At 40.2% G+C, this 22,108-nt stretch overlaps 2 protein-coding genes across 2 annotated transcripts; one reads left to right on the top strand and one right to left on the bottom strand.

Moving 5' to 3' along the window:
* The first annotated feature begins 190 nt into the window (after positions 1–190).
* Positions 191–6,134, top strand: rpl23 (ribosomal protein L23). The gene is made up of 5 exons (XM_058049687.1): positions 191–272; positions 2,011–2,094; positions 2,593–2,721; positions 5,437–5,550; positions 6,007–6,134. The coding sequence occupies exons 1-5, from the start codon at positions 260–262 to the stop codon at positions 6,087–6,089; spliced, it is 423 nt and encodes a 140-aa protein (XP_057905670.1). The 5' UTR covers positions 191–259; the 3' UTR covers positions 6,090–6,134.
* A 1,217-nt stretch (positions 6,135–7,351) lies between these two features.
* On the bottom strand, positions 7,352–18,728 carry engase (endo-beta-N-acetylglucosaminidase). The gene is made up of 14 exons (XM_058049671.1): positions 18,511–18,728; positions 17,907–17,983; positions 17,622–17,823; positions 16,622–16,770; positions 14,303–14,454; positions 13,738–13,886; positions 12,461–12,632; positions 12,031–12,134; positions 10,381–10,492; positions 9,856–10,043; positions 9,631–9,773; positions 9,106–9,202; positions 8,639–8,750; positions 7,352–8,216 (listed from the first exon to the last, which is right to left on the bottom strand). Exons 1-14 carry the CDS (start codon positions 18,609–18,611, stop codon positions 7,809–7,811), a joined length of 2,166 nt encoding a protein of 721 aa, XP_057905654.1. The 5' UTR covers positions 18,612–18,728; the 3' UTR covers positions 7,352–7,808.
* Between the last annotated feature and the right edge of the window lie 3,380 nt (positions 18,729–22,108).

Here is a 22,108-nt window from a genome sequence, read left to right as displayed (position 1 = left end):
ATATATATATATATATATATATATATATATATAATATAAATATAAATATAAATATAAATATAAATATAAATATAAATATAAATATATATTGTCTTTGTCCAGACCAAAAATGTTCACGACAGTAGTGGTAACAATACCACATCAACGCTCCTGTTTCCGATGGTTGTAAATGCAGCACATGCCTGTGTCACGACCCGGATGTAGAATTCTTTATTTGCTAGATTTTCTTCCGCCTTCGATCTCTTTCCCCTGTGCAGCGATGTCGAAGAGAGGTGAGGAAACCGTATTGTAAAATCTGTCGCCATCTGCTTCTCCCATTTGCCGATCGAATGTAATCGTGTATTTGTTGTGTCTTGTATTTTATTACTTAGCTTTTTGTACAGTTTTGTTGTTGATCACGGCACTTTTCGTACTTAAATAGTGGTGGTTCTATCGTACATAAAATAATGTGAGGCATCCTCTTTTTATTATCAATTACTACATCGTACCCCAATTACTTTCTTCTGCGTTGTCCTGAAAGGGTAAAATGTAGGCTAAGTCGGTATAATGCTTTGTTTGAAACCTGCAATTTGTTCGAGATAGCTAATGCTAACTTATCTGTGGCCTGAACGAGACTGAGACACTTGGGAGCTTTTAAGTCGACCCACAGGCTTGTTCGTAAATAAACGACGAATGGTAACGCTACCAATTGGCGGTTTGTACTGGAAATCTCCGCAATAATGGCTATTTTACGTTGGCTCGATCCGAGGCGCAGTACAGTGGAAGCAGTTATTGTTACGTTATATAGATTCGCGGTTCGCGTGGACTTTGTCAAAGGCTGCATCATTTTAGGCAGGGCCACATCCGGCTCGCCAAGTGTTTGAATACGGCCCCCTGTTCTTTTCAAAGTATTTCATTTAAACCGAACATACAACCTGGCATCATGGCTTGAACTAACCTTTTGATGGATTAAGTAGCTGTTTTATTAATTTGGTTATTTGACGTGGTCTGCTGTGTACAAAGTGCTCCTGAAAAAAGGGACACAAATGTCCATAGCAGATTGCATGACACTTTGACAGATACAATAATTCCACGTCGACTGTTACATGTAAAATATATTGTAGCCCCCCCCCCCGTCAATTTTGCTAAACCAATCAAGTCAAACAGTTTGCCCACCCCTGATTTAAAGCGTTACATCAGATTTTGGATTAGTTTCAGGTTTGTACCCTATCCAGGCCGGTAAGTCTATAATTTTTGGCATGATAACAAAATAGTGCATTGTATTATTGAACGTATTGTAGCAGGTTTGGTCGCAAGGGAACATTGAGACCAAATAATAAACCTGGAATTGGTGACATATTTACCAATGAATCTGGTAATTATCTTAAATTAGAGCTGCAATTGACAACTATTTTAGGAGCGTTTCCTTTCATTCATGTAAATATGCTGATTTCAGCTTCTTTATTGTGACCATGAAGTAGACCTTTTTCTGTTTCAGGAACAACAAGATGGTCACACATAAGCTTTGACTTTGGGAAAGAGCAGTCAACATTTTTGCCTAGTGCATCCCTACCTAGTGGCAGGACAGTGGAAAGCCACATAGCTATGGCTGTGCCTGTCCAGTGCAGACCATATCATTTTGCTACGTGCTTCACAACCTGACCATCAAACAAGTGCAGAGAAGCTGTTGCCAAACGCAAAGCCTGCCCCTGAAGTTTTATTGGTGACACATGTCTGACACAATTTTAGTTATATATATATATATATATACATACATACACACACACACACACCCACACACACACATAATTCTTGCAGCATGGTCAAAAGTTGGCACTGCCTAGGTAGCGGCGCAACTGTTGCTAAAAATTGATCCAGAATGTTGTCCACAAATCCACATTAAAAATTCAAAACCATATCAGTGCAAGAAGCAATTGGAAAAAGACTGGGTTCAAGATGACCGTAGGAGGTGATTCTGAAATGGAGTTATGCTTGAAGTTGTACAATACCGAAGGATGCTTCTAATTGCAGGACGTGGTGGTTCATCCGGAGCGAAGTTCCGCATCTCGTTGGGTCTTCCAGTGGGAGCAGTTATTAACTGCGCAGATAACACAGGTATGCTTTAAGTAGTGGTTATGAATCAATACATTAAAAACCTTTATTGCTCTTATTCTAACTCTGTTGCTGTGGGCAGTGTAGAACCCAGACATTTCTTGTACCTCGTCAACAGGAATGAGCACATCACAAGAGGCATATAACCCCTTCCAAAAAGCACTTGCTTTGTCTATTTGGTGACCAAGTGAGTTGTCGATGAAGGGGATAGCGATGTCATCATTATGGGTGAGATGGCAGACAACTTATGACTGACCAATCTCAATCAATGATGAGACATGATGCCTTAGCATGTCTTGCTCATGAGGGGAAATTGAATGGGCACTCGATGACCCATTTCATTATATTGTAATGTGGAATCTATAAGGGAGATAATGATTAGATCCTCTGATGGTGTTTTTTTTCTGGTGTTTTGGACAAGTTACCTCAAGCATGGGTATTACACACTTAAGCCATATGAGTTGAACTGTTACACAACATGTCTTACTGGTATTTTTTAAGGTGCCAAGAACCTGTATATCATCTCTGTGAAGGGCATCAAAGGGCGTCTGAACCGTCTGCCTGCTGCCGGAGTGGGTGACATGGTAATGGCAACAGTCAAGAAGGGCAAACCAGAGCTCAGGAAGAAGGGTGAGTGAACGTTTTGAAGTAAATTAGCATGCAATTTTAAAGGAATAAATGTAGTCTTGACTTAAGACCCTGTCCACGTGGGAATGTTGCTGAGGTTTGTTTTTTTGGGGGGCGCTTTTGGAAAAAAGTTGCGTTCGTACTGTGCCAGATCAGTATACAGGCTTGATAAAAATCTCAAGACCAATTGGAAAAATTGCTGGATTATGCATTTTGCACATTTGGACCTTAATGATTTAAGTAGAGCTTCAATATGCAAAAGCAGGAGTGAGACAACATTTAATAAACTGAAGATTGTTTTTCACCTGAAAGCTTTAACACCACAGGCTTTAAAAGCCCAAATCTGCTCAAAATTCTTATTTAGTGCCAGACATTCACATGGTCATGCCCCCTGATGCTAAGAAGCTTTCTCTTTTGAACGCGGTCGGATTGTCGAGCTGCCTAAACAAGGCCAAAGGCAGCGTGCCATTGCTTCTGAGGTTGGACGCAGTAATACGGTCGTTGTACTTTTCTTTTTTTTTTTTTTTTTTAAAGATCCAGAGTAGGGATGGGCATTTACGACAAGCTTTTTGATCATAATCATTTGGAATCAATTATCAATTTAACCATTAAGAAATGTCTGATAGAATTTTTTTTTTCTCAATTAAGAATTTATTTCAAGAACCTTTTAATCAAACAATCCTCCTGCATAATTTAGGCTACAGTTTAAATGTGCAACTGTTCAACAATTACACCTCAAGGCGTCGGGCTGAAACACCTCACAAAATAAAAGCCAGTGACTACTATTTTCCGCCTCTTTTAGACAGAACAAAAAATCCTGAATAATAATAATTTGAGAACTTTAATCCACGTCTTGCGCCATTTACAATTTAAATGTGCGACTGTTAAACAATAGAAATAGGCCTACACAGAGGCGTCAGGACTCTATCTTAACAAAATAAGAACCAATAGGCTATTCTCTAAAACAAAAAAATTGCTACATTTCCCTCTTTTAAACATGAAAATAAACCATCATTATTAACTACTAGTCATTTAATCAAAGAACAAAGTAGACTCATTGCTGACCTTGTTTCTAAAATCACAAATACTTAAACTTGCTGATATAGTTAATCTTCAAACAGCTAAAATAATGCATAAAGCTAAAAAAAATAACCAATTACCTAAAAATGTCATCCAATACTTCTCTACAAGAGGAGAAATATGATCTCAGGGAAGAACTAAATTTTGAAACACTTATATGCTAGGACTACGTTAAAGCCATAGCATTTCAGTATGTGGAATCAAACTATGGAATGGATTGAGTAAGGACCTCAAACAATGCAACAATGAGCCAATTCAAGAAACAATACAGCAGTTGTTTGCTAAATACAAGGATGGTGAGTCTTGAACCAGTCATGATGTGCTATATATATCACTATATTGACACTTACTATGTTACCCATTATGTCATATCACCTCATACTTCGGTACGAGGTACATTATTTAAAAAAAAACAACCTTAAACTGTATTAATGGAAAGCAGGAAGTGAACAAATGTAACAGTTACTGATTGTAAAAGAACCAGATGCAGTGGTAAGATTTAATAAGCTTTGCTTCTTCCTACTCCTTTTGGACATGTGGGACTGAAGTGATTGTGATGCACTCAATTGTAATCTGATGCATGTTCAAATGAAATAAAACAATTACATTACCATTTTTTTACCAAAAGGCATGGCTGAGAGAGGGAGATCCCACATAACAATAACACATTATAGGCCTATAGGTTTACATGAAGGCTACAGTGGTAACTGTCCTGGGCTATAGCTTACTTAACCTAATCCAGAGCATTGCGGAAGTCTAGTAGTAAACCCAAAAGAATTTCACCTGCGCTGAGCGGGAGGATCTGATTCCGTGTCTGTTAAGACGCAGGGCTGTCCTTAGTAGGTACAGTGATGTAGATTTTTTTTGGGGCCGATAAAGATTTTTTCCCCATCACCCCCAGCCGATGGCCAATTATGGACTGCCAATTTTGCTTGGGCCGATATTTGTGGCCGATACTACTTTTGCTCCCTCAATTTACATGAGAAAATGACACAAATATTACAGGTCTCAAGTTTTAAACACTTATTGAAATGTAAACACTGAACACAGTAGGATTCAGCTTTCTTAAACACACATTCCAGTAAACACTTAAGTAAAGAAAAGTTGTATTCAAGGATTGTCTATGAAGTAAATAAATATATGTCTTTAAAACTAAAAAAAAATCAGCGAACCCATGCGCTTACTGGCTGATGCCGATTCAAGTAAAGAACGCAAATATCGGCCCGATATATCGGTCGGCCGATGTATCGATCGATCCTTAGTCCTTACTTGGAAGCCGAGATAAATGTGGGTTAAACACAATGTGGCTGTCTGCACTTGACTTGCTCTGCCCTAGTATAGTTTCCTTGCTCAACAGTTACTATAGCGCCATCCAGTGGACATAATTAGAACAGCAATTAATTTGATTGAAAAAATGCTATTTATTTTTATACTTTATGAAATTGTCTTGGGGTCGTTATGTTTGACACCCCTGAGATAGTGTATGTGTAGAGGGAGAGTAAACAAAAATTGATTAATTGAAGAAAATAATGGATTTGTCCAGACCTTTCTGTGCTTGGAAGCAACTATATGTGCAAAACAAATGTATTTGGGAATGGGCAAGTTGATGTGTGCACTAAGTAAGTTTGCTCTCAACAGTACATCCTGCGGTGGTGATAAGGCAGCGGAAGTCATATCGCCGAAAGGATGGAGTGTTTCTTTACTTTGAGGACAATGCAGGCGTCATTGTAAACAATAAAGGAGAAATGAAAGGTGGGTTCACTTTCTAATGGTTTTGATGAAGAAAAAAAGCTACCCTCTTCTAAAAGCACTTGCTCTGTATGAACTGTGACAGGGTGAGTTGTCAAGCAAGAGGATATTAAGTTCATAACTTTGGGCGAGATAGCAGTAAAACTTGTTTCTGCTGCTCTCAATCGGGTATGGTACAACCTTTTTGCTGGCCGCGTCTGACAATATTAAATTTTTTTGGTGGGGATTTTGCCCATCATTCACGATCCTTATGTGAAACATGAACACATCTTTCCTTTTTCTGTGCATTATAGCGCAACAAAACAAGTTTATATGCGTTGGCTTGCAACAGGCATCATGGGGAATACCTATTTTGACACCAAAGCCCTCAAACTCAAAACACCAAAGAGTGGCTTGTAATTAAAGGGGAAAAACATCAGCCTATCAAGTGGATAAATAATGCACTTTGTGTTTCTACAGGTTCTGCCATCACTGGCCCAGTGGCAAAGGAGTGTGCTGACCTATGGCCCAGAATTGCATCTAATGCTGGCAGCATTGCCTAAGCCTGACTGTCATGTTGTTTTCAATAAAAACAATTTGTTTTGCCATCTGGGCTCATTTTCCGTTTATGTACTATGGTATACATTTGTTCTGTGTGTTCTCCTGGTAACCTGGTATGTTGACATGACACATGAACATGCATGTACAGTTGGGGTGTTTTCCACCAAAGGTTTAGCATACTGAGAGATTTCAGGGACTTTAGATTTTTTATTTTTTTATACAGATCTACAGAATTGACTTAAACGTTTTGAATTGAGTGTCAAAAGAAATTAAAGTTAACATACACTTGTAGTTAAATGGCCTGGATTTCAGTGTTACTAGAGTCAACACTTCAATGCTTTGAGATTTTATTTTGAAGGACAGACTTAACAGGTCATGGGGTGTGTCATGCTCATGATGCTGAGTAGTCAAGGGCATACCAGATTTTTGATTCCATACAATAGATTTTTCTCTTGGAATATTTATCCCAATTAAACAAATGCTAGTCTTTTAAGAACTGAGTCTTTGTCATATTGCAACACTGTCCATTACTGGTAGAAAATGCGTTACCTTCAAACTGTGCTTTTATGGCCTTTGATTTCAATTTCAGCACTGATCATAAAGGTTAGAATTCTGAAATCAAAAATCTGGTATTTCCGTGTAGAGGGGATTATAGGGTATAGTGTAGTGCATGGGTGCTCATTACATCAGTTTCTAAAAAAAATATGAATAACCCATTTACATGCGTGAGCAAATGCCCGTCTATGTTCATGGTAATTGTATTCATTCATTGTATTGTCACAACAACAGTGACAAACAGGACTGCATCAGTTAAATGTCAATGATGGCTAAGGGTCACAATGGAGATATCACTGAAATGAAACAAACTTACCAGTGGTAATGGTAACAATGAAGACATAAACCGTGATAGTAAAAAGCGATACAGTTGCAGTAATAAAACGTTTAAGTAAGGCTTGGGAACTTGTGTAGAAGTGTATGCACTTCTGGCTGGTATTTGGTTAGTGGGGGGGGGGTCATGTTCACAATATTTTCTTTTTTCTATATATATAGATATATAAATTTCTTTTTAATCACTTTTTTTTGCAGGGGAGTTTTTCATTGCGGTATGACTTAAAAAAAAGTCAGCCGGTGAATTGTGCTCCTTGGTTTTTCTTTTTATGTTAAGAGTTTTAGTTTCATTGTAGTTTTAAAATACTTTTTGGTCGCAATCATTTTTTAGTAACTGAAAAACGGACTTTAGGTAGAAACATTACTTTATTGTAAAAGTCTGAAATTGCTGGTGAGTGTGATTAAACAACCATGGAAAAAATAGTGCATTCAGACAGGCAGGACTTGAGCACTAAGCCCATTTTAGAGTTCATTCATTTCTGGAAATGTGCAAATTCAGCTATTTTAATGAAGAAAATGTTTGTAAAAAAAACACTGGAATCAGATGGAAGATACATTTATAATACAGGTCAATGGACAAACATTAATATTTATGATGACAGGTGAAGAGCCTCACCTGCCTCCCTGACTTACATAGAACACTTCATGAGTTGGTTGACTTGCGCAGGTTGTTGACAAAAACGGGTTCCTCTGAAGTATACCAGACAGTATATCATGCTTTGATCAAATCTTTATTCATCTCTAATCTTTGTGAAAACAATATACATCTGAATCTGAAGATACAGCTTTTTCTCATAGCGAATATCATATTGTGACATGATGGATTGGACTTTTCAACAGTTTTTACATTCAGTGTCAGTGTAGCTAACAGTTCTTCTTGCCCAGCAGCTCTCTGGCAGTGGGGACGCCTTCCTTGTGATTGGCTCCACCAACAGTTCCAGCAGGCCTGGGGGCTCAAGGACTGGGAGTTCTGTTATCCTAAACAATTTTGAATATGCCCGGCCCACCACAACAAGCTGACCCGCAGACATTCTGGGATTCGGCCCACCAAGCTGGCGATAGTATACCTTAAAATGCCGTACAAGGTCGGTTGGGTACTCCCAGCATAGTGTGGCGTTGAGATACAGGCAACAATCAGGGGACCCTGGGGAAGACCCAGCACCACGCAGCCACACTGTGTCATAAATACGAAAGTCCTGAACCTTCTCAGGGGCTGTCTGTTGACGGGCTGGATCTAGGAACTTATGGAAGCAAGGGGAAAAAATCAAAACGAGTATGAGGAAAGAATTCAACATTGTCAGTGAAGAACAGACTTATTTCTTCTTCACATATCATGTGTAGCGATATGACCTTGCACTGGCCGAGGATGCAACCCTTTAATCATTGCTGATTACACTGACACCCCAGACACAAACTGTTCAAAATCCCCCAGACCAGGCTACGGTCCAGGATCTATTTTATCTAGAGGTTGACATACACAAGACATGACTGGTGATCTAATCTGTAACTGTGGGATTTCCATCATTTAGGAATGATGTAATTCCATTGGAGGGCATTTTAAAAGGGGATAAAAGAATCTGAAACAATGACAAAACAATCTGCCAACCAATAAATTAGCGCAATTTAACAATAGCCTAATAAAACACAGCTTGGATGTTCTCACCGCAATTTCTCCAAGCCTGCAGCTGAAGGATGTGTCACAAGGTTTGCCAACTGGCTGGATGTTTACCAAAACTTCTTGAAGAATAAAGCCCAAAAAGTCCAACTTCCAAAACCTAAAAACATGAAAATAAAGAGACCTTTCAGAGTCAAATATTGCACCCATCATCTGTACTAAGTACTTCTCTGCATATTTGTTTTTTTAAGGATGGGGTTGGAGTATAGAGGGGGTTCAGGACAACGAATCCAAACTGTAAAACTACTTAGCCATTAAAAAAAGGAATTATTTTTAGTGACGTGAATTTTTTAAACTGTCTTGTCAGTTTACAGTTTTATTTTTTTAATGCCACGGGCCCATCACAAAACGAGCAGCGGTAGCACTTTGGACACTCCTGCTTTATGTAATTCACCAAAACGTTTTCCCCAGAGATTGAAAATGTTTATTAAATTATATATTTTAATTGTTTTCACCTCACTGTCCAACCGGTATCCAAATTTCCATGTAGATGTGTCAACTGCCGTACTGACTCATCTTCTTCATCGAGTAGAGCTGGAGAAATACTTGTTACTGTAAGATAAACATTTGAAATAATATTTAAGAGCCAACATGAAACTCTTAATCAAGACACAAACAAGAACATCCTTGGAGTATAAATGATATAGCAAAAGCCATGTCATCATATGGGTAGGAATCGTCTCATGGTGTCAGGGGTTGTTTGTTGATTTTATGAGAATGTGCGCGTTTATAAAACAGATTTACAGAGAATATATGTGCACAAAAAAGTATAAAAAATGTGATTGGTGGATGCACACCAGCACACAATCGTCCCTTTAGAAATCATACGAGCCTGGACAGGGGTGTAGTTGGTCCACCACATATTTCACCCCAATGGTCAACACTCCATATTGTGTGGCTTTTCCCCCGTATGCGTGTAGCTAGTTGTCAAGCTTCCAGGACTATAAATATTTATAAACTAATAAAAGAGGAAAGCCTACATTTCATATGATGGCTGTGCTCCTCTGGGAAATCACCAGTATGTGTCATCCTGAGCTCCAGCGATACTGTGACGTGAGACAATGACTTGTATACCATGCTGACCAGGGTCTTGGATGCAAGAGGCACATGAAGGGAGAAGATCCTGTAATTGTAATTAGCACAAGAACCGGAAAGATGACAGGACCTCTAAAAGCCACATATGACAAAAGAAATTGATGAAAGACCTGGCACAAACTGGTGAAGTATGACTTGCAGGAATGAATCCATCTAGCAGTAATGAAGATGCTCCATTCCAGGCATCCTCTGGGCAACCACGGCTCCTCACCCAGCCCAGACCCCCCAGCTCCTCGCGGTAGTACCATGGCTGCATTTCTTGGGCAGATAAGTTGAACCACTTCCTGTTTGTTTCCCACTGACGTTCAGTACATGAGGGAAAAAAAGCTGCTGAACTCATTTTATTCCTTTTTTCCAATTAACATTGTCCAAAAACACAGAATCAAGCTTGAAAAGAGCTTTCACACAGTGCATGCCCACTTTTAACATTGCTCTACTTTGCTCAACTAAAACCTGGTTCCCAGTACGATACAGAACAGTCCTAGACTTCCAGCATCCACACCCACCAAACACCAACTAATATCAAAATAGACATAAAGAACTACAAAAAGAAGAACAGTCGCAGTGGTAATACAAGTGGTACATGGCACATTGGTGCTTTTGTGTGGAAAATTCCACACATTTTGGTACTTTACCTTTCCTTTCCAATGGACAGCATTCCCAAAGCCCTGACAAAATGAAGAAATGAAGGGCAGTGGTACAGATGGACGATGAATGTATAGACTGTTTTTCAGCAGATCCCAGAATCTACAGACAGAACAGACTTGTTTCAAAAAGGTAATCCCAGTCATTTATTCTCTATACCATAAAAAGTCAAACACAGTGGAACCTTGGTTTTTGCCATTAATCCATTCTAAAAAGTCGAAAACTGAAATATACAAATTTTAATACATTTTCATAGAGAATAATTCTGGTTGTACATGCAGAAAACAATGTGGATTACATACAATTGTAGAGTAGGGTTTGACCCATTTTTCGTGTGACAAAAAATATTGGTGTCTGTAAATATTGGTAATATGAGTAGGTAGGTATGCTCATTAGATGCTGTTGATTCACCGACCTATGCTCTCTGCTGCAGAAATCACTGAGCACCTATGCCTTATGGTCTTGCAAAATTCATCATCTAAATGAGTACCTAAATGTAAAGAGCTTTTTCTTATGCTGCCTCCACTGCATACCGACCGAACTGAAAATGTCAGAACTGATCTTCGTCAAAGCTTTTTGAGAAGTAGAGAACAATTCCTGTGTTTTTAATTACTTTTCTTGATTTTTTTAAAACAGTATTTATTATGATGTGTGCTGTTGACCTCCTGGTCAGGTCACCTTTGTAAATGAGATCTTAATCTCAATGGGATTTATCTGGTCAAATAAAGGTTAAATGTAAAACAAAATGGAACATGTGACTGAATGGCAGGTGTGTTTTATTGCCAATGTGTATCCTGTTACAGGATATATAGTGTGTATATATATTTTTCTTTTCTTTTCTTTATGAAATCTTGCCAATTTTCTTTCAATTTTTTCAATTGGTTTGTGTTGAATATCACTTTTCTTTTATATATTATGTATATCATACGTATATATTTTATATATTATATTCAATTTTCTTTTTTTCTTGATATTAATGGTGACCTTTTACTATGTACATCCATAATATAATATTCATACATAATCCAAAAAAGGAAATAAAATCTGGGGTCTCAAGTTAAAATAGCTTAAGCAAATAAATCTCCCACAACACTTAACAAGTAAATGCTAAAAAAATGCTAAAACAAAATAAATTCATTCATTTTCTACCACTTATCCTCACGGGGGTCGCGGGCGTGCTGAAGCCTATCCCAGCTGTCTTCGGGCGAGAGGCTGGGTATACCCTGAACTGGTTGCACAGCCAATCACAGGGCACATATAGACAAACAACCATTCACACTCACATTCATACCTATGGACAATTTTGCCAATTAACCTAACATGCATGTTTTTGGAATGTGGGAGGAAACGGGAGCACCCGGAAAAAACCCACACATGCACAGGGAGAACATGCATACTCCATACAGAGATGTCCGAGGGTGGAATTTAACCCAGGTCTCCTAGCTGTGTCCACCGTGCAGCCCTAAAACAAACTGTCTTACCCAATTACACAGCCCTAAAACAAAATGTCTTACCCAATTACATAGAACCCCAATATAACTTGTTCGAAGATATTTAATCTTACTAAGATTTCACTTTACTCAGTGCAAAATGAACCAGAATGCACATGTATTTTAAGCAATCTTTTGTGGTTATCTTACTTATCCTGATTATGGCGAAACTCAGTCTTGTCTTGGGTCTCGTACACCCAACCAGGAGCAAAGATGGCGGCAGAAAAGTTGTACTTTCGGATGATTTCCAGTGCCTGTATAAACGAGAAGGTGCTTGCAGTGAATGATTTGCTTACAATGTAACGATTATTGTGGAGACACAGACATTTTGTCATGACATGCTTCTGAATTACACAAAGTCCACAGCCTGAATGAAGTCTTGAGAAGTGTGATGATAAAGATGCTACCATTTCCATTCATTTTGCAAAAATGACCTCATTTCCAAACATAAAAATTCTGGACTAGCTGTATTTTTGTAATGGGTTAATCCTATCAAATCAACAGGGGATTAAATACTTTTCCCCCAATGTATATACAGGTACATACGCATGTGTGAGTACAAACAATATAGAGTTTGTACCTTATTGGTTTCGAACATCCCTCCCACCACCTCGCCACGACCAAAAACATCCACCCCCACATAGATGTCAGCCTGGCGGCCATGGGTGTGATTGTTAGCAGTCATCCACTGCAGGTTTTGCGCTGTCCAGTTGTAGTTGGTGAAGAAACCATCACATGCATTGAAAAAAACCCTGTTGTAAAAAGACAGAGTAGCACTATATAAGTGATATGTCCGCATGAGTTTGAGTACGGCAAATAACATGCATATTTGAGTGAAATAGCAGCCTGCAGGCGCAAGAACATGCCATTCGGCCCATAAAATATTACAGATGGCAGTTGGTTTACATCCAAGGTGTAACTGTAGCAAGTTACAAGTTGAGTGTCATTAATTGTGTTAGGCAAATTATATTCAAAAAGGAATTAGTTATAGCCACTATTTACTTTCAGAAAAAAATATTGAATTAGCAACAGAATTACTCCTTCTTAAATGTAATCACTTAAGATAAGCCTTTGTTAGTCCCACAGGGGAAATTTCAGTGAAAAAATTGATTCTGCCAGTCTCTTTGAAGGCAGGACGGCACTTAAACCTCACATATGTCAGAGAATTCATATTTAGCTTTGTAGTGCTATTGAGATTAGAGGTACCCTCAACAAAAGCGGACAACCACTTGGCTCTGGGACATAATATACATTTCACTTGTAAGTTTTTGCCTTTTAGATCATTCATTCATTTTCTACCGTTTATCCTCACGACGGTTGCGAGGGTGCTGGAGCCTATCCCAGCTGTCGTTGGGCGAGAGGCAGGGTACACCCTGGACTGGTCGCCAGCCAATCACAGGGCACAAACAATCATTCACACCACAGTCACATTCATACCTAGGGACAATTTGGAGTCGTCAATTAACCTAACATGTTTTCGGAATGTGGGAGGAAACCGTAGTCCCCGGACAAAAACTCACGCATGCACGGGGAACTCCACACAAACTCCATGCAAACTCCACACAGAGATGGCCGAGGGTGGAACTCGGGTCTCCTAGCTGTGTGACCTGCGCGCTACCCCTTTTAGATCAATGATATTTGTGGCGCATTGAAGTTTGTAACACCCACCTACATCAACTCTGGCAGTGACTGGCTGAACATGAAAATGTACTCTACCTTTACCGTTAGTATCGGCATTATTTTTAGTTTTTTTATATTGTTGTACTTTGTGCGATGACATTAAAGGTACAATAAAGGTATTCTAGTCCATTCCTTTAATTTACATGACTGTAATGAGGTACTTTGGTCAAATTTTACCTGTTGGACTGATTTAATTCATTTTGCCATTTAAGCTCTCCAGTCTCTATGACACTGTCGTACCACAGGACCATGCTGCCAGGAATTCGTTCATGCATCTGATCTGTGAGATAGCGTAGGAACACAGGTGTATACTTCACTGCAACCTCCTGCAAGCAGACAACAGAATATAGAATGTGTGATCCATACAAAGCATGTTAATGTTGGCATAATGACAAAGGCAAAATTTGATCAGATGAAAACTGTAAAAATTAATTTGACTATTAATTTGACATCACAGGGAGCCAGTGTTAGAAAAAACTCTCTGAAACAGAGCATTCAGAGACATCCCAAACTTCTTTCAAGGCTAGCTTCCAAATGCACAAACGTTTAATAGGGGAATACAACATTCTACCTACATTTATAGGTCAGAAAAGAGGAAAAAGCATAATATTTCCCTTTAAAAATAGGTCCCCTTTTCCCTATATTGGTGAAGTTAATGTTTAGTTTTTTATGTTATACTGTAAATACACAAGATATAATGCAAGAAAGCAATCGCCAAAATGTGGAGAAGTCAGCAACTTACACTGAGTGTGTTCTCTATGTTTATGAGCCAGCCATCAAAGCCATAATAATGACTAACTTGAACAAGCTTATCAGCTACTTTCTGATACAAGTCTTCTTTAAGGAACGCCTCACATGTCACTGCTCCATCAGTCCATTCTGTGATGAAAGTCCCTGAATAGCAGAACAATATAAAATTTTAGTTTGGATGACACAAAGTAAAAATGAGTGATGAAGACAGAGAAAAACATGAATGCACTGTAAAAGTAAAAAAGTTAACTTCTTTTTTTATTTTTGTGATCCCACAAAAATGCTTGTTTATTCAGAATATTAGACATGTGAAATGTTAAAAAACAGAGGCAGCAGCAGTTATTATTTTTCATTTCAGTTACAGCCAAAACCTTTGACCATCAGGCATTCTAAGGTCCAAATGTTGAGTTCTTTGAGGACTAATCATAAGCTGGTTATTTCTAGCAGACAATACTGTGTCTATTTTGTGTCTATTATGTGTCTATATTGATGAATAAAATATCCTAATGTGTTCCACTTCAGTAGGTGTCTTAATTTTAGTTTGAACACAACAAAAACTAGAACTCTTATATCTAAAATATTTGACTTATTTCTAATCAGCCAGTTCAAGTTTAGGGTTCATAAATACACAGCGATCAACTTAATGTAACATGTAATATAGTCTTAGTAATGTCAACTGACTAATTATTATATCTCTCTTTTTCCAGTCAAGCATTCCAGTCTCGGATGGGTGCATGTATCTACAAAGCACCATAGTAGTCCCAAGCAAGCAGCTGAGCTAAACATGATAGTCCAAGACATGCACCCACTGAGCATGGTGGATAAATATAGTTTGTTCTTATGCACTTGTATATTTACTGTATAAATGCTCTTTATCCAAGCAAAAATATGTTTTATCCGATTGCTCGATTAATCAAAGGAATTTTCAGTACAATACCTGAAAATATAGCCACAGCCCTAGGTGGTTTGAAATACTGGTTTGAAAGCTGGAGGCCCAAAAAAACAAATGTTAATGAATTTTAACTTTTATTTTATTTTTTTAAGTTAAGAATTTTAAAGTTAACAAAGAAAAGCAATATGACTGAGTGGCAATTTCCACTGTCAATGGTTAATGGAACAGGGCGCACAAACTTAAAAAACAAAAGTGGTCAGATATCAAGGCACATATTTTCATTTTAGTGAGATTGTTTTCAAGATTTTATCTAACTCATTCTTATTTATATATTAATCTATCTGTCAAATAAATTCTTATTAAAAGACTTGACCAGCATGTGCATGTTTTCACATTTTAGATTTAAAATAAGCTTAATAAAAGCTGTTTAATTTAAAAATAGATGCAAAGAATGGCTATATCCTCCTACATTATATTACGGTACACTTCAGTACATTAAAGTACTATGCAACAGAATGTCAAAACATGGATGGAGTTTAATTGCAGATTAATTGCTAGACGGGTATTTCAAAACTATTGCACTTTTTGGGGGAATTTTGCCCATTATTCACAATCCTTATATGAAACATGAACACATATTTAAGATAAGATAAGATATGCCTTTATTCGTCCCTCAGTGGGGAAATTAGCATTGCACAGCAGCAAGAGAACAGAATCAGCTAAGCAGTACAAAATACACAATATAAAAAATAAACAATATAAACAACCCAATTATTAACAAATTAATAATTTTACCCAGAGTTTGCAAGATAAGATGAAATATAAGATGAAATATAAGACCAGTCTATACACTATGAGATCTTGCTAGTGAGTTAAATATGAGGCATTATAAAAATACTGCACTTAGAACTTAATATATTGCACTTAGAGCTAAATATTGCAAGTGGCGCTTGATCAGATATTGCACAGTGAATGGAGTCTGGAATAACTATACTGAATATAAAAACAAAGTATTGCACAGATGTACATAGCGGTGTAGAAGTCTATTGGGAGCAGTGCTGGTTGTACAGTCTGACAGCTGCAGGAAAAAAGGACCTGCGATATCGCTCCTTCACACACTTGGGGTGAAGCAGTCTATCCCTTTTCTGTGAATTCTAGCACGAGAAAACAAGCTATATGTGCTAGATATTAGATATAGATATTATTATAGAATTATTAATTACCTTATTCTAACTAATTATTATCAAATACATAATAATGATAATAATGCAATATATATATTTTGAACACCTTGTTAGAATTGTAAAGCATTTTTTATTTTTTACATAAAACCGATGTAATTTTGTTTCTCCAGGCCACGGAGTTATGTAGATTGTGGCAAATTTTGTGAGATATCCTGTACTTTGGGGTTTGGCTTACCAAGAACAAGAACTCCATGTTTATGCGCAGCATTGGTCCAAACAGCAGGCGGAATGGTCACTAAGTTGTGTGTGAAGTAGTTGAAAATATCAATGTACTGCCAGTGGTAGAAGGCATATGGAGCCTCTGCCTCTGTCCCCTGTACAAACCTTCAGAGAGGAAAATCCTGTTACACAGTGATTGCAGTAATAGCATCTATCCAAGCCACTAGGTACACTTGTTCCACAGTCAAAATGCCCAAGGAAATTTGGGTTTCTAATAACTATAATATTAATATTATAGTATACTATTAATTAGTGTATAATATTAAGATTATAATATAATACTAATATAGCACAGCACACTCTAGCATGAAAGTAGCATCAGAATGATCTTACTGGACATGCTTAGCTGTATGATAACGTTGGTTGACTTTTAGTTGGAAAATATGACTTGAAGGCTGGTATTTTTACTACTTGCGCAATTGTATGGTATTAACTAACAAAAAACATGTGAATGGAAGACAAAGGTGTCTGAGCCACCTAGGTAAATGAAAGCTGTTTGGATGATGGGTAAAACATCTTCTATGACAACCTGAACGGTCCAGTTGCGACCAGTTCAGTGCTCTCAGAATACAATGACAATATTCACAGTAATGTATTGTTATTATACAATATAATTTTGTAGATAAATGTAAATACAAAATACTGCATAATACAAATAATAGCTCCAGAGACTTCAAAGCTGCAAGTATTGTGTTTTGCCAGCTGTGGTTAGGTTGTGACATGTATTATCGTGATCGAATTAAAATCCAGTGTAGGCCAAATTCATATAGCTTTTATTACACATTACTTCTCAAAAGTACATCTCAGTTCCATTCCTATAGCATTGTCCCTTGAGAAGATTATTATGGCTGCTGAAATGCGAGGAGTGTTGTAACTTTTGTAAGAGGCTGTAACTCATCCAAAAGACTGTATAAATGAGAAGCAGACACTTGTCAAGTCTAAATACACATCTGTACCTGTCATCTAGGTATCCACCCATCATGTCATGAGATACCAAGGTGCGACGTGAGCAACTGCGAAGTGCAGGTTCCCGCTCTGCCAGAGGGACGGCTGCCACATTAAATGGGTTTGCCACACTTTGCTTCCATGACAACAGCTCATCCAAAGTCTGAATAGCACAACTAACTGGCTCGGTTGTATCAGCATCATAATGTTTGACTGAAAGGGAAAAAAGATGAGTGCAAGATCCAGTGGACGTTTACAGTCATTGTGGGGCAATATTTGCTGATCATGTCACCGACCTGGTAATGGTGAAGGCCTATACTTGACGACTTCATGACTACTGTCTGAGTCAACAGGCTGATCCAAGGATTCCAAGCTAGTAAGAGAAACAGACAGCATATGTCATGCCACCCATTTAAAACAAAAAACACCTAAGGAAACCATCAATGGTCAACAAAATGTTGCTATACTTTTCAAAAACAGGGCACCTGAACGTTGGTACAGCTTACACAGTAAATAAAATTTAGTCACAGTGGATGGTGATTCTTTTTTAGTGCAAGCTAGCTAGGATACAATGTTGAGTATGACTCACACACGTCACTGTTGGTAAGCACAATAATAGTCTAGGGTACACACAAATTTCTTTCATCCTGTTCAACAATAAACTACAAGCTACCTTTCCCAAGAATTTACAAACATTGACAAGAGTATACAATCAGTGTACAGATTTAATGCTTGCTGTACATCACTATAATCATTTTAGAGTGCATCGTATTCGCGTGACTAATGTGTATTCTTAATATCTCGATGAGTAATACGAGTGCAGTATGATCGGGTGCAGTAGAATAACACATGAAACAAATAAATATAACATGATTCGACAACTGTCAGAGCAGGGTTTACCTGAATCTTTTCGGGTTGTCGATTATCCCACTAACATCTGTGTCATAATCATCTTCAACATTACTTCTCGAAGTATTATTTCCACCTGAATGTATTGACATTTTTGCAATTTAGCTTAAAATGCAAAGCCTTTTCACCACAGAGCCACGACAAACAGGAAGTTATGATAAACCAAAGACCATAGACATAGGTGGGACAGTTGACTCCAACACAAATGCATGTAACAGAGTGTAGTACACCATGGTAACAGAAAGTCAGCCATGATGGAAAGCAAAGCGAGCTGGGCGGGGCTAGTAATGTAGTAATATAGTCACTAGCTCTGAACTGAGTGTAAAATTAAGTTATGCGCAGTGCTTACACTTGATGATGATATGAATTAATGTTATTTACTTGAATGTTATTAATAAATATTGATTATATTCCAGTAATAATATTCCAGTAAGTTCATGTTTTTATATCTGGTCATGTTTTCATATATATTCATTGTGTTCACTAAACAACATTTATCCATTTTGTACTCAGTGCAGCGCTAGTGAATACATTATACTTTATTGTTCACCTTACGCCGCCCACCTCTCTTGCACACTATCATGGCGGACTTTAATCTCCATGTCATACACGCCATCTCATTAACTCTACAGTCCTAACGATACTATCCGTTCGGCACATGCGCGGGATCACGTCACTTACTTCACTGGGAGGCTTTCCACGCCCAGTTTGAGCTGATTGCAAATGCTCAGCAGTGGTCAAATAAAGATAAAGCCCTACAGTTGACGGTGTTGACGCCTTATCCTGCCTTTTGCTCCTTGACCCAGAGAGTCGCCATCATTATGATGCGCTAGTGGGGGCGCTAAAGAGACGCTTTTGACAGTGCACACAGCCGGTTCTCCTGAGAAATGAACTGAGTTACAGATGCCACACAGCAGGAGAACCGCTGCGGGCCCTCGCTTATGCCATTGGGAGTCTCTCAAGGCGGGTATACTCTCACATGCCACCAGAGGTGCAAAGTGAGCTGGCACGTGACTAGTTTGTCAGAGCTCTCTGGCCTCCAGAATGAAGAGCTCAAGTTCACCTTTTACACCCCCGCACCCTGCAAGAAACCCTAGAGTTGGCTGTGGAGAGGGAAATGGTCGAGTGCTCCAGCGCAGCAGAGGAGAGGGTCCTGCCACCTACGTTGAGGTCAGCAGCAGGGAGTCAAGAGGATGACCATAAACCCCCTTGGGTGGCTGAAATCACAGAACTGATCAGGTCTGTGTAATTACAGTTGCTACAACGCCGACGTCCTGGGGTCAGGGTGTGCTGGGGGTGTGGCCAGCCTGGCCACCGGATCAGAGAATGCCCTCGCTCGCCCCAGTGGTCGGGAAACAGCCACGGGCCTGCATAGTGGGGGATGTGCAGACCCAAGAAGCTAATCCCCCACAAGCTACTGTGTCTACCGCCTCCAGGGGGTCTCAAGTGAACATGGGCGTAGAGGCAATTGGAGCTGTGGGGCGCACGTCAGACAAGGGCTCAAGCTCCGTAATAATCGAAGTGGAAGGCGTGTCCTGTCCGGCCCTCATAGACACGGGGGCAACGGTGACGCTGATAAGGTCTGACGTGTGGCCGAAGAATGCCCATCTTGTGAGTGGTCTTGAGAGTGGTCCCCTCTCCAAGGAAAAGGACAACTGGCATTGTCGGTGGGGGGCGTGTCACTCCATCACCCAGTATGGAAAGCAGCCATACAAGACCCGTGCATCCTGAGTCTGGATTTTTTGAAGGCAGATGGCTGTGCAATGAACATTGGAAGTGGGTGGATCAGCTTCCAGGGAGGCCCTGTCATTCCTATGACCTCCCTGGATTCTCTCAATTCCCGTGCCAAGCAGATGGTATGTGCACTGGAGGCCGCAGGCCCACCTCCGAGGGAACCTCGCCGACTTCGAGAGATGAGGGGACTCCGCGAAAGAGGGAGCTGTGGACGGGATGCTGTTGGGAGTTGTGGAAAAGGAACTGCAGCGGCCTGACCCCCAATCAAGAAGAACAGCTGCTAAACCTGCTGACGGACTTCAGCGATACGTTCGCCAAGAGTGACGATGAAGGGGTCTCACTCATTTGACACAGCATGAGATTGACACAGGGGATGCCAGGCCTATTAAATGTCACCCTTGTCGCCTTCCTTTCGCCCGGCACACAGCTTGTGAGGAGGGTATCATTGAACCCTCAGACAGACCATGGACATCAGCAGTTGTCATGGTGCCAAAGAAGTCTGGGGAGTGGCGGCTCTGTGTAGACTACCGGACTGTCAATGGGGTGACCAAGAAGGATGCGTACCCACTGCCGCGCATTGACGAGTCCTTAGACCTGGTCTCTGGCTCATCCTGGTTCTCGTCCTTGGACCTCTGCAGTGGCTACTATCAGGTCCCCCTTTCCCAGGAGGCCCGACCCAAAACTGCATTTTCCACCGGGAGGGGCCTGTGGCAGTTTAAGGTCCTCCCATTTGTACTGTGCAATGCACGGGGGACCTTTTCAAGGTTGATGGACAGATGGACAGAGTGCTGGCTCGTTCGAAGCAGCGCTAAAGTCCTTGATGGTGGTGTTAGAGAAAATCAGGGCAGCTGGCCTGAAGTTCCACCCAGAAAAGTGCCACTTCATGCAAAGAGAAGTGACATTCCTGGGTCACCGCGTGGGAGGCGAAGGAGTCAGCACCCTGCCTGAGAAAGTGAAGGCGGTGGTGGAATGGCCAGTCCCCGCCAACCCGAAGCATCTGAAAAGTTTCCTGGGGCTAGCCTCGTACTACAGGAATGTCCTGTCCGCCATCGACTATTTCACACGGTGGCCAAAGGCGTACCCACTGGCTGACCAGGAAGCAGAAACAGTCGCTAACGCCTTAATACAGGGAATTTTTAGCCTCTTTGGAGTTCCAGAGACACTGCATAGTGACTAACGAAGAAATTTTGAGTCACGAGTGTTCAAAATTCAGCGGCTGGGCATCAGAAAGACGCACACAACCCCCCTGCGGCCACAGAGTGACGGGTTGGTGGAAAGATTTCACCGCACTCTGGGCGAGCAACTGGCCATTTTGACATCACAGCACCAGAAGGACTGGGATGATCATCTTCCTCTCGTGCGTATGGCCTGTCGCTCTGCCGTACAGGGGTCTACAGCCTGCATGCCAGCCCTGCTCATGCTGGGAAGGGAGCTTCGTACGCCTGCTGAGTTGTCCTTTGGACGTCCTCCAGAGTCCACAGAGTATTCCAGAAAACTCCAGGACAGGCTGGAGGCCGCTCACGAGTTTGTCCGGCAGCAGCAACAGAGGACAGGACGAGCAGGTGTGGGTCTACCTCCCGCAGCGCAAAAAGGGGCAGTGCCCCAAACTGGACAGCTCTTGGAGAGAGTTGGGGAGGTTCTGTACCGAGTGCAGCTGCCAGGCCGAGGAAGGAAAGTGGTTCTTCATTGCGACCGGCTGGCGCCATACCAGGGAATGCAAAGGGCGGGCCCCAGCGTCACCAGAGACTGAAGTGAGACGTTTGCCACTCCCAGCCGAGGAGGGAGAACCGCCCAGGGTGACAACGCCAGAGGTGAGACAGCCGGTCTCACAATATTTTTTAAATTTCTGAACTTA

Source organism: Doryrhamphus excisus, chromosome 15 (assembly GCF_030265055.1).
Source record: "Doryrhamphus excisus isolate RoL2022-K1 chromosome 15, RoL_Dexc_1.0, whole genome shotgun sequence".
In the NCBI taxonomy this organism is placed as follows: Eukaryota; Metazoa; Chordata; class Actinopteri; order Syngnathiformes; family Syngnathidae; genus Doryrhamphus; species Doryrhamphus excisus.
This window is presented reverse-complemented; position numbering and strand designations above follow the sequence as displayed.

Coding starts and splice junctions, on each gene's coding strand:
- rpl23 (XM_058049687.1), top strand. Junction 2,722..5,436: donor ACCAGAGCTCAGGAAGAAGG/GTGAGTGAACGT, acceptor TGCTCTCAACAG/TACATCCTGCGGTGGTGATA. Junction 5,551..6,006: donor CAATAAAGGAGAAATGAAAG/GTGGGTTCACTT, acceptor GTGTTTCTACAG/GTTCTGCCATCACTGGCCCA.
- engase (XM_058049671.1), bottom strand. CDS start 18,611: ATGTCAATACATTCAGGTGGAAATAATACTTCGAGAAGTAATGTTGAA. Junction 14,455..16,621: donor ACATGGAGTTCTTGTTCTTG/GTAAGCCAAACC, acceptor TCTGCTATTCAG/GGACTTTCATCACAGAATGG. Junction 9,774..9,855: donor ACTTCACCAGTTTGTGCCAG/GTCTTTCATCAA, acceptor TTACAATTACAG/GATCTTCTCCCTTCATGTGC.